The sequence below is a fragment of the Pogona vitticeps genome, chromosome 5, assembly GCF_051106095.1.
Source record: "Pogona vitticeps strain Pit_001003342236 chromosome 5, PviZW2.1, whole genome shotgun sequence".
Classification (NCBI taxonomy): Eukaryota; Metazoa; Chordata; class Lepidosauria; order Squamata; family Agamidae; genus Pogona; species Pogona vitticeps.
The window spans coordinates 52,631,428-52,644,674 of record NC_135787.1 but is presented as its reverse complement, the minus strand read 5'-3'; the positions used below and the strand labels follow the sequence as shown (position 1 = coordinate 52,644,674).

General features: G+C 43.6%; 1 protein-coding gene across 2 annotated transcripts in view; it reads left to right on the top strand.

Annotated features, from left to right (window-relative positions):
- Nucleotides 1–13,247, top strand: part of LOC110085372 (putative ATP-dependent RNA helicase DDX60) — a 133,018-nt gene that overhangs the window by 68,040 nt on the left and 51,731 nt on the right. For both annotated transcript variants that reach the window (XM_020805478.3, XM_020805476.3), the window contains 2 exons: nucleotides 9,128–9,274; nucleotides 9,864–10,001. In XM_020805478.3, coding sequence (XP_020661137.3) covers nucleotides 9,128–9,274; nucleotides 9,864–10,001 — 285 coding nt within the window. The remainder of the gene's footprint in view (nucleotides 1–9,127; nucleotides 9,275–9,863; nucleotides 10,002–13,247) is intronic.

Here is a 13,247-nt window from a genome sequence, read left to right as displayed (position 1 = left end):
TCGGTTTATGGTGTCCTTCATTAAGAGAATAGGGACTTGAAAAGTGAGGGTGATCTGGCTGCGACATCTGTTACCCCATTGATCACCAGGGCTGATTTGGCTGATCTGACTGGCTAGGTGGGTGTCCCCTCCCTCATTGCTCCATGTGCATCCCTCCTGAAGATGCACGCTTGGTGAAAGAGGATGACCATCCCAGGTAGGAGTGTATCGTTCTTCAGTATACAATAGGAACTTGAAAGCAAGACTTACATAAATGAATCAGAGTTGTGAATTGAGTACAAATCATTGGATCTAAAAAAAAAAAAAAAACCCAAGCTGAGTCACCAGTCTAACTTAAATCCTTCTTGAAAGCAAGTCACACAACTCGAGTCCCAATTTCTGGTAACTGTATATATGTCAAATATATATTGACATATATCTGATGTAAGCATGAAGTTTGGTAATCACAACTAGCATACCCATGTGGCTTTGCATGCACCCATCATGTGTATGTTACCTTGTCTTGCCTTTGCAAATGGAATCCATAAAAGAGGCATCCAGGAATCTTAAGTGCCACTTTTAAAGTTACCAAATACCAGAGAACTGTTGTTGCTCATATGGCAGTGATAGCAATTAATGAATTGACAATTAATTAATTAATTAATTCCGTTGGAGCTGCTTAAGAGCTTGCAGCTGTCTCAGTTTAAAAACTGGCCATGATAAATCTAACTGGCTATAGCAGATGAGAGGGTTGCCTGGAGGAGGTAGCAGAATATCACTTTTCCGGCCGCTGTGAATCCATACAAATGGGTATAAACTGCGCTTGCGCTGGATCTTCGGAATATTCTAGAGCTTTTTTAAAAAAAGAAACATTAGTAGTACTTTGCCCCTTACCATGCATGTTCAGCTCGTCCAAACCTCAGTTCCTTTTTGCTACCATCACGACTGGAGCCTCTTTGCTAGAGCTATCGCTATCTGCCTTTTCAATTGTCTCTTTCGTGCCTGATCCGGACTTGCCTGACTCTGATTTTTGTGTGTTGCCCCTGGTGTTATTTGGACTCTTTCGGATTGTGATCTACGGTTTGTGATTTATGGTTTCCTCCCCTTTCCTTCAGACAGATTACTCTCCTTCCCCGATGATAACTGCTTTTGGAAATTAGCTTCCCCTTCAATTTACGATTTGGACTTTATTCTTCTTGTTTCTTCTTGATTGGCTTGACTTGGACTGGTTAATTAATACTATTCATGACTGGTGGTGTTCGTTTATTTGCCTCACTGCCGGGCTGTCTTTTTATGGCCTCTGTGGGCATCTTCAAATGTTGTGTGTCCTGTGCCACCAAAATCCCATTCACCGATAGACACAAACACTGTCTGTTTTGCCTGGGGAAAGGACATCAACCCCATTCCTGTTCTCATTCCTGTTCCACCTCTCTAAGGTGTCTTTGAAGTCTAGAGAGCAGCGGCTTAAGGCTCACCTTTGGAGCAAGTCTCTCTCCCCTATTAAATTGCAAATGGAATCAGCTGCTTCTCAACGCCCCGCTCACCACACCGAGCCTCCGACGGAGTCAGTACAATCAGCTCCACTGGCGAAATCTACTTTGGTAGCATCGAAAAAGGGCTCTGGATCAGCTTCAGAAATTTCAAAGTCCTTGACTCCAGCTGTGTCTCTATCTGCCCAGGGGCTGCAGAAAGCATCAAGAAGAAAAAAGCTGCTAAGAACAAGAAAGTCAAAGCTTCTTCAAAAGATCGACAGCATGTGATGATTTGTGTTTTTATGTGTATTAGAATGGGATATGTAGTACTAAGATTGTCCCAATAGCATCCATTTTGATTTAAAGTCTGTTCTGTAGTAGGAAAGTTTTACATGCTGTTCCAGAGAAGCTTCGCTCTCTGGTTATCTCGTTGCTAAGCTGAGTGGAGAGCAGAGAGTTTCGTAGTCAAAATAATTCTGCCACAAAGAATGATAACAACTGAAGCTCCCTGAGAAAGTTAGGCGGAACAACAAGGCCCAGGAGGCATTCTGGGAAGAAGAAGAGTGAGGAGAAAGTGAGAAGAAAGATGGAGTTTGCCTGAGAAAGGGGCAGACACGTGTTTTTCCCATAATGGACTGGTTTTCATCTAGCATCAGCCTTTGAAGACCCAAGACACGTGAGATGGATGATTTATGCTTTTTGTTAGTTAGCATAGTTTCATTTCTTTATTTTTTTAGCTGGAGTGGGGGGAGTGGTGTGTTCCGTTAGTCTTGAATGAAAATGTACCTACTGACTTAATTTACTATCAACTGAAACCTTTTCTAAAGTAATTCTTTTTAATAAAACAGTAATGATTGATTTCTATGTAGAAGCTTTGTTTCTTGAACAGACCAGCTGAATGTCTAATTGGCCACGTGGGTTTGCTACCAAACTTTCAGAGCCAAATCATTCTGAGTATATCTCATGGTTATGTCTGTGTTGCTTTCTTAATAAGGAGATTGGCCTCTGAGGAAGAAAATTTAGACAGAACTTGGCTGAGTTCAACTGGCTCTGCTCAGCAGTTAGTAGTTTGTCTGGTTTTCTTACTCGTCCCGATTTCCTGCACCCCCATAAATCTCTTTGGAGATACGGGGCTGTTTACATGGGTTACCATTGGTCGCGGGATCTTTACTGTCCCCGATACTGGAAGAATCATCTAGGGATATGCCCGACACCGAGTTGGTTTCAGACGATGGTGTTCCCGATCATCGCCCAACTAACCGGGCAACATCCTCGCTTCCAAGCCGCTCATTGAGTCCAAGTCGATTTCATGCTGAGATTGCTTCCATCCAGACTTCTGCCCATTATAGCCCTGTGAACATTGGGTGGCTGATTGTTCTGCCTCATTCGGACTCAGAGGAGTCTATAGAGCGAGCTTCTCCCAGGAAGAAGACTACTAATAGGATATACGTTACATTACCTTCACTTCAATCCCCACGTCGAGACATGGTAGTGGTTTTGAGGGGCTCTCGATGTCGAGTATATCATGATGTTGAGGAACCAATTTATGTTGAAGTCGAGAGCAGAACAGGTCGATGTTGACATAGAGAGGATGACACCAAATCTGACCAATATTATGAGATCAACAGCCATGGGAAATTCAGGAAGTTTAAATATGTGTATGCCTCCTTGTCTTCCCTGTCACCCTCCCCACCTTGACGTTGATATCGATCTCATTATGAAGTCGACGTACTGACGTCAAAGGCTTCTGGCCACCAATCTCCATGCAAGAAGCAGTCAGCGCTCTCGGTTTCGAAATCAAAGAGGGCACATCATGCTGTTACTTCTTCAGTTTCAACTGCTTCGGTATCCACTCCTACTCAGTCCAAGAGCCACCATGTTGTAGCAGCTCCAACCACTCAGGTCCTTGAGGACTCCTCTTCGACCCGTCATTCCAGGGAGCGCCATAGATCACTCTCGCCATCGCCTTCTCTCCAAGGTGACCCCTTGGTTTCTTCCGCATCTGACCAGGAGGATGCCTCCTCTGAAGTTTCAATTGAGACTCCACCAAATGTTAATACACCGGATTCTGATGTAGGGGACTTAAGACACCCTTCTCCTTCATGGGACTTTACGTCTTTCGCAGATGGTGGCACGCATGGCCAACGTTTTGAAGTTAGACATTGAGCAACCACCGCCTCCTAAGGAGGACTTGGACTTTGGTGACATTAATCAAGAAAAATGTCATCCTTTGAGTCTGGCTTTTATTCCAGCTTTGATGGAGAACATCAAAGAGGCTTGGGACCTTCAACCTGCATCTTTGCAGATTTCAAGGAGAATGGAGGGTCATTATAGGACCCATGGGAGCAACACTTTGTTCCTCTCTAAGCACCCAACACCTAATTCCATAATTGTCCAGGCCAATGCTTCCAGGACTGGAGGTAAGGCCAAGGTAACTCCCACCAATTGGGAAGGTCAGAAGTTGGATGTCTTAGGGCACCAAATGTACTCTTTGCTTCCTTTCTTCTTAAGGTTTCTAACTATCAGGTACCTACCAGAAGCAGCTTTGCGCCAAAGTATTGCCTGCCCTTCAGGTCACCCCAGAGGATACTAAAATGGAACTGCTTAACGTTCAAGCAGAGGCATCCACAGTGGCTAAGCATCGACGTTTGGCAGCTCGTCATGCAGCAGAGGTTGCTTCTAAGTCTCTTGCATCCACTATCTCATTGAGGCAACATGCCTGGCTATGGTCTTCAGGAATTGTGGAAGACACAAAGGCATGGATATAAGAACTTGCTTTTGATGGGACTGCTCAATGAAAAAACAGATGATATTATGGAGGGCTTCCATAAAATGAAGAAAACAGCCAGGTTCTATACCATCCAGCAGCAACTTAAATTTGAGAGATCTCAATGGCCAAGCAATTTGGCCAACAGAATTACCATCATCACTACTGCCAGACTTACCGTTCTTATGATCCTTCTATTCATAGCAAATCAGCAAAGCCTTCTACTGCCAGTGCTACCTTTAGATCGCAATCTTCTTCTCAACGCCGGCAGTCTTATCAGCCTGCAAAGAAAAATAAGCAGTATTTTTGACTTCAATGCAAATCACATTACCATTACAGCAAACTTATCCACACCCCCTCCACCAAGCCTCTTTGTTCCTCCCATGCCCAGACTATTCCCATTCTTAAGAAACTGGAACCTCATCACCAAAGATACCGGGTTGCTATCTATCATTTGGTTTGGTTATCAACTGGTGTTCGAGGAACTTCCTCCCATCAGACACATCAAGGTTACACCCTATGCACAGGTTCTAGAGGAAGAGATTGCATTTCTCCTAGAATAGCAAGCCATTTTAAAAGTTCCCGTTTAGGACATTTAGAAAGGTTTTTACTCCCGCTACTTCATGGTACCCAAAAATGATGGGGGTGTCAGACCCATTCAGGATCTCAAGCAATTAAATACTTACCTTTGTCCAAGACGCTTCCGGATGGTCACTCTGGAGTCCATCATCCAACTCCTAAAGGAAAAAGATTGGTTTGTTGTTATAGATCTAAAGGATGCCTACTTCCATATTTCTATTCACCCACATCATCAAAAATACCAATGTTTTTTCTTCAAAGATACTGCCTATCAATTTTGCGCCCTACCATTTGTCTTATCCACCACACCAAGGACATTTACCAAGTGCATGGCAGCAGTGGCAGCCTTCCTTTGTCTCTAGAACATCACAGTCTTCCCATATATAGATGACTGGTTGATAGTGACTGCCTCTTGCCAAAAGGCCATTTGAGACACTGCATTTGTTCTGCAAACTCTTACAAACCTGGGCCTAAAAATCAACAGAGAGAAGTCTCAACTTCATCCTATGCAGGTTATAGACTACATACCTAAGTGCACACCTTGATTCTGTAAGAGCAAGAGTATCCCTTTCACCAGAACACATCAACAAAATAAGGCGTGCCATTTGCCCTTTTTGCCCAGGTGCCAAGATATCAGCGCACCACACTCAACATCTGCTGGGCTTGATGGCCTCAACTACGTCTGCGCTCCCTCATGCGAGATTGAAGATGAGTGCCCTACAGGCTTGGTCTGTCCCCCTGTTTGCCTCTATGGCAGACAACCCTTCCAAGTGTCTCCAAGTCACTCCAGAGTTGGCGGAACAATTGAGTTGGCAGATATTCCTTCCGAACCTTTTAATGGGCCGCCCATTCTGCCCATTGCAACTCACAATTCAGGTCATGACAGACACAAGTCCTACTGGGTGGGGGGCTCACTGTGGTCCTCAAAGGATATATGCTCTCTGGTCCAAGAAGGAGAGGAAGTTACACATAAACCATGTGGAGATGTGGGCAATCATCAAAGCCTTTCGTGCCTTTCACCCTCTTCTATCAGGTCGGGGTGTGCAAGTAGTCACCGACAACACCACGATCATGTTTTACATCAACAAACAAAGGGGCGCCTGCTCAATGTCACTCCTGTACTTAGCGGTTCATCTATGGGAGTGGTGCTATGTGCATCACATATTTCCTGTAGCCATTCATGTGTCCACGGAAGACAACAAGGTAGCGGACACCCTCAGTCAATTGAACGCCCAGACGCACTAATGGAGCTCGATGAGTTTGTATTTATGATGATTTACAACAAGTGGGGATTCCCAGTAGTGGACATGTTCGCAACTCATCTCAAGAACAAATGCGACATGTTCTGCTCCAGAGCAGGGATGGACAAAGCATCACTCGGGGATGCCTTCATGGTGGAGTGGGTGGACTGTCTTCTTTACGTATTTCCCTCCATACCATTAATTCAAAGAATTTGTCAAGTTCACGCCAGTGCCATTCTGATTGCACCATGATGGCCTCGGCAACCATGGTTTACCACTCTCAAGATGATGGCGTCAGAATACATCAGACTCCCACAAGATGCAGGCAAAATCTGCCTTTTGGTCATAGGTGGTTTTTTTTTGCATCTGATGGTCTGGAGGCTTCTCCCATGATCAGAGAAGTTTTGGACAAGGCTAAGAAGCCCTCCATGAAACTCTTGTATGCATACAAGTGGTCCAACTTCATAAAGTTTACTGGGTCATGGAATTTACTGGCTATACCTATATCCCTTGATACCCTGGTCAAAGAAGTAACGCAGTAACCTGCGTTACTTGTTTGACCAGGGCTTAGCCTTCTCTACACTTAAAGTTTACATCTCTGCCATTTTTCCTTACCAACCACTTGGGTCTGAATCCTCCCGATTGTTTTCGAATCCCACTTTAAAGATGTTTTTAAAGGGTTTGCAAAATATGTGTCTTCCTATTTGTCCTCCTATGCCTCAGTAGTCCTTATGTGTAGTACTCCAAACTCTTACATCCCCACCCTTAGAGCCCATGGCTTCCTCTGAGCTCCTCCTCCTCTCGTTTAAGACTCTGTTTCTAGCAGCCATAACTTCTGTTAGAAGAGCAAGCGAGTTGGCTGCTCTTTGGTCTGATTCGCTTTACTTTCAATTTTTCCAGGACAAGGTGGTTATGTACCCAGATATCTCCTTCTTTCCAAAAGTTATTGCAGATTTTCATGTTAACCAACCCTTAACTCTGCCCATGTTGTTTCCTAACCCTTCTGTAGATGTTGAGCGCATGCTCCACTCATTGGATTTTCACCGTGCTTTGGCCTTTTAAACATCAAAGACTAAGGATTTTCGCACCTCTCCCCATTTATTTGTTTGCTTCCATGGTTCTCACAAGGGGTCACCTGCAACTCAGTGTATTTCGAGGTGGATTGTATCTACAGTTACTCTAGCCTATGAACTATCAGGTAAAATCCCTTCAGAGGCGTTAAAGGCACATTCCACCAGGTCTGTGGCAACTTCAATGGCCATGATGCAAGAGGTTGACATCTCTGATATTTGCAAAGCAGCCACGTGGTCCACTCCGCTAACCTTTGTGACCCATTATAGATTGGACCTTAGGGCCAAGAAGGAAGCTAATTTTGGGAGAGCTATGCTTACATCTTTTATGGAGTGAAGGCCTGCCTTCTGGTAAGTGAGCTTGTTAGTCACCCATTTGTGTGGATTCACAGAGGTCACATAGAAGAAAGAGTCGTTACTTACCTGTAACTATGGTTCTTCTAGTGGTCCTCTGTGAATCCACACATCCCACCTGACCTCCCCACTGTCCGTCACTCTTTGTCCTAGCATTAGAGCTCTGATGACGGCGGACTTGGGAACTGAGGTTTGGGCGGGCGGAGCATGTGTGGTATGGGGCAACGTACTACTAATGTTTCTCCTTTTTAAAAAAAGCTCTAGAATATTCCAAGGATCCCCACAAGCGCAGTTTGTACCCATTTGTGTGGATTCACAGAGGAACACTAGAAGAACCATAGTTACAGGTAAGTAACCACTCTTTCCCCCTCCTTCTCCTGGGCCCTGCTCCAGTCAGGAGCTACATTTGATCACTGGCTGATGAGATGAATACTACGGAGAATATGTCAGCAATTGCCTATGTTTCTTTTATCATTGATTTCTCTGTCAGTGTCAAAGTCACACTCTAGTCTAGCACTGTGGATCCTTGTTAGATGTAGGATACATTAAAGAGGGAACATCAGATATGCCAGACTATATTCTAGTGGTGGCGCTGCGAGCTAAACCACAGAAGCCTGTGCTGCAGGGTCAGAAGACCAAGCAGTCGTAAGATTGAATCCATGCAATGGAGTGAGTGCCCGTCGCTTGTCCCAGCTCCCGCCAACCTAGCTGTTTGAAAGCATGCAAATGCAAGTAGATAAATAGGGACCACCTCGGTGAGAAAGTAACAGCGTTCCATGTCTAGGTCGCACTGGCCATGTGACCACAGAAGATTGTCTTCGGACAAACGCTGGCTCTATGGCCTGGAAATGGGGATGAGCACCGCCCCCTAGAGTCGAACACGACTGGACAAAAATTGTCAAGGGGAACCTTTACCTTTACCTATATTCTAGTCTGATCAAGATCATAGAAGGATACTTTTTGAGTAATCAGTTATCATTTTTAAAAGTAATTTAATTTTTTCGTTAGCTTAAAAAAAGTAAAATACATCACTGACCTGTGATGTATGACATGTAGCAGTAATGTGGCCATACCCTAAAACAGTTACAATTGTACAACAAGACAATCAAGTATTCGGTTCCCTACAATCATTATGTAACTTGTATTGCAATTGTAATTTGACTCAATTGTGCCTTAGTTTATTGCAAAGAGAAATTAATTACAAGTAATTAGTAATTAGCTACTTTGAAGTTTAGGAGTGATAAGTTGTCTTGAGAAAATTAGATAGCATCTAATCAGCAATAAGTAACCATCATTTGCACAGGGATGTGGTGGCGCTGCGGGTTAAATCGCAGAAGCCTCTGTGCTGCAAGGTCAGAAGACCAGCCGTTGTAAGATAGAATCCACATAAGCTGCCATCGTTTGCCCCAGTTCCTGCCAACCTAGCAGTTCAATAACATGTAAATGCAAGTAGATAAATAGGTACCACCATGGTGGGAAGGTAATGGCGATCCGTGTCTAGTTGCGCTGGCCTTGTGACCATGGAAACTATCTACAGACAAACGCTGGCTCTATGGCTTGGAGATGGGGATGAGCACCACGCCCTAGAGTAGGACATGACTGGACTAAATGTCAAGGGGAACCTTTACCTTTACCTAACCATCATTTGAACAACTCATTTCAAAGGTTTGACACTAAAAGAGTGGAAAAAATGGCTGAAGATGTCTGCACTTTCTTAGAAAAGAAGCAAAGGACCAGGCAAATCCAAGGTTCTGAAAAAGAACGGCTAATCAAAAAAGGTCAAGAGGTTGAAAAACCGAGAGATCTAAATGAGTAAGTATAACACACCTTGTTTGGAATGTTTTTATCATCTAAAAGTACATTTAGATACAGCAAGTCAGGCATTAAGTTATCTGTCTGAAGTAGAAAGACAGCATTTACTTTTATAAAACAAAGGAAGAAAGGCAACATTAAAAAAAAGAGGTTACTAACTCCTTTTATTTTGTGTTCCTATTGTTGAATTTAGCCTTGGGGATAATTTCAAAATTATGCCACACAACATTGAATACATTTTATGCGAGACATTCCTGCTTTTTTTTATTTGTCTCCTTCCTGCTGCCCTTCTGCCTTGAGGCCAAATCCTCTTTATTCAGGCATGTGTTCTAACTGTAGGGTTATAGCTGATTTGCTGGGTTTCCCTCCCTTTTTAGGTAAATTATTGATAGTATTTCAATAGATTTTAAAGCATGTTAATGTTGTTTTAATCATATGAACTAAATTCCATTTTAAGATTTGTACATGACTGTATTTTAATTATATTATTTTTAAAAACTATATTGTAAGCTACATTGGGTCCCAATTCTGAGAGAAAGGTGGCGTATTAAATAAATAAGTATACCTAACTGTCAGTTGTTACATTTAGCCTTACACAAACTGCACAACGGACTGAAAGAACATGCAATTCCTTAGAAAACAGCCATGCAAATGAAAAAAGAAAACAGGAAAAATTGCTTAAAAAGGCAAAGAAGGCTGAAAAACTAATGGGGGAAAAAGGAAATGAGTAAGTGTTTGAAGTATTTCTGGTGCACAATTTTGTTGGGTTCTTTGGAGAAATTTCTGAATCTACCAGCGGTCTTGTTGAATTCAAATATATATCATATCCCAACTAAAATAATCTTGAGCTCCCTTATCAGAGTCTTGCTCCAGATGGGTGCTGAAGATGATCATGGGCAAACCGAAGATTTAGAAGGAAGTTAAGCAGTAAAACCTGTCAGGAATTTTTGGGGTGTGGAGATGGGTCCGAGACAAGGCAGTCTTCCAGGTCAACAGTAAAGAGACTCACAGAGATTCCTTTCCAGTAGTGTATTTACAAAATATGTACAGCAGAGTTATGTACAACAGACTAAACGATACACTTATTTGTAAAATAAACAGACAGCACTTTGTGCAGTAACTCTCCATACAAAGCTCCATATTCCACTATATAGCGTGCGGCTCTTATATAGTGTGAATCAACTGATCTTTTAGGCACTACAGTGGTGCCTCGCTTAACGGGTGCCCTGTTTAACGACAAATCCGCATAGCGATTAAGTTTTTGTGATCGCAAAAGCGATCGCATTGCGATGCTTTAAATGGAAACAAATTGCTTTGCAATGATCGGTAAGCTGTTTCGCTTACTGATTTTCGCATAGCGATGTTTTTCCAACAGCTGATCAGCACTTCCAAAATGGCTGCTGAGTAAATAAAATGGCTGCCCGCTGTGTTTTTGCCCAGATTCCTTACTAGGCAGCGAAAATGGCGGCCGTATGGAGGATTTTCACATTAAGATGAGTTTCTTCATTGTGGTCTTCTGTGAATGCACACATAAAGGGTTAAGTCAGCGCCAGCGTCGGTCCCCTTCGGAACGTTCTAGAGCTCTGCAAACAGAAACATAGTTTAAGATTACCTACACTGCGCATGCTCCGCCCGCCCTATCCTCAGTTCCATTTCTCCGCTGTGCGAAGTGGTTCCTTTTCGCTCTAGCTGTGCTTTATTCGCCATTTTGGCTTGTATTTTTCTGGATTTTTTACCTCGGCGCGTTCCTGGATGTTGCCTACTGCCTTGCGGACTTGTTGCGGTGCCTTGGGGTTGTTTTTTCGACTCCCTCCATGAGTTATTGATTTTCCCACCCTTTTTACTGGCCTGTCCCGGCCCCCGGGCTCCTGCCTATGCCCCCTCCACCGTCTGGGCCCTTTAGCCGTTGTGTCATGTGTTCAGCTAAAATCCCCTACCACGACATGCACGACACTTGTTTGTTCTGTTTGGGAGAATCCCACTCGCCCCAGAACTGCAAACATTGCAAAGCCTTCACTAATGCGGCTCTGAAAGCAAGGCAGCAAAGACTGAAACTTCATTTGTGGGGATCGGCTTTATCCTCCTCTAAACCTTCTTTTATGGAAATTCTGTCTGCTTCTTCCAACCCCCAAGCTGATGGCAACTCCCTCGTCTGAGCTTACTCCTTCTGAACTACCTGCTCCTAAACCGGCTAAAAAGGTGGCTAAGAAAACCTCATCGACCAAAGCTGCCCTGGTTAAACCTCTAAAGCAGCCTAAGACTAAACAACCTGCCGTGAACAAATTTTCCACCCAGCACCTGCCATCTACTTTGTCCTCTGTGCCATCGCCGATTTTAGAGGACTCACCGGGAGATAAGAACTCCATATCGGAGGCACCTCATGCCATTCCTCCCAGGCAATCAGAGACAATATTACCCGGAGGAGGAGCTTCGTCTTGGTGAAGCTAGCAGCTCTCGGGAATAGCTCCCCGGGGGAAGCTAGAACCACTTCGGTCTGGGACCCTTCCAGAAATGGGGGGGGCAAGGAAGAGTCAGGAGAGACTCTTCTGCAGCAGCTTGTGAGCTACAGAAGTTAGAAGATTGGGCAGCAACCCGATTCGTCTTTCTTCTGGAAATTCACATCAGCACAGATGAAGATGGGCGCCATTCTTGGCAACTAGCCAAAGACAGCTCCGTTCGCCGAGAATAAGAAAACAGAAGCACGGCGAAAGTATACATCAAAGTAAGTGGAAGCCCTTGTTCTATGAAAAACCTCATTAAATGAAGAACAAGTGATTGTGTGCAAATTTATGACCAAATGAGATAAGGAGCGGCATTCTTAGCATTCCAGCTTTATCCAAGCTGAGGTCGGGTTATTTCGAAAGGAACAGCCAGGCAGAAATAGCTCGTGTCTCCATTAAAGGAGGAAAAATAACTCTTGAAGAACCAACTGACGGGCCTTGAAAAAATAATTTCTGCTGCAAACTGTTCACTCTGGATTCCTCTGCCTCTGTGGTTATATATTTTTGGACTGGGTGGGACTCTGCTTTCCGTGAACAATATACTGCCGGGACTCTGCTGGATCTCCCTGTTCGGGGGAGGAGAAGAAGCCGTCGGAAGTAAAAGGAAGAGCTGTGAACTGGGGGCTATGTGGTTTGAACTGAACTGAGATCTTGACAAATGACATTCTAATAATAGAGTCTTGCCGGGTGAAGGTTAAAACAAACTTGGAGAAGAGAAAAGAAGGGGAAAAAAAGAGAAGCAACCGGTCTGAAGATACTAGCGACTACAAAGACACTTGAGAGATCTATGTTTTAGATTCCATCTCCTACTTGAATGTACCTGCTATCTTATTGCTAATATGATATAGTGGTAAGGTGAAATATTAGAAATATTGGATGTGTACTGGGATAAAGGGGTGAGGGCATATTAAGTGAAAATAGTGGAAAATGGAACCTCCCCCTGAGAAAAATACTGATCGGTGGCTAGACTGGAAAACTTCTTTTCAGATGTCATTGTTGCAAAAATTTATGCAGGTAAATTATTATATTGACCAGATGGAAGACGTGATTGGAGGCTCTAGGGGAGGGAAGGTAGCAGAGGTTAAATTACACCAAAAAGAGATTTCAGAACCGGCTGTATTGATGAAGATATCAGATAATATACAAGGGATGGAGGACCACCCAGTAAGAGATGTAGCGATTGAGGCTGAAAAGCAAACTTTGAATGATATTGTTTCCCCTTTTAAAATATGGAAGGAAAAAGAGTCGCAGAAACAAAACAAGTACAGGGAGGAAAGGGGAGGAGAGAGCAGGATTTATATTATTTTGGGTCTGCTGAGTGCATTCTCAAGAAAAAAGGAGGGTGAAAGAGGGGATATATTTCACAAATGGCCCTGGTGTTCTGATGCCGTGGGAATAACATAGATTTAAGCTGTATTACATGTATAAGCCGAAAGCTAAAGAGGTTAATATATAGACAAAATAGTCAAAAG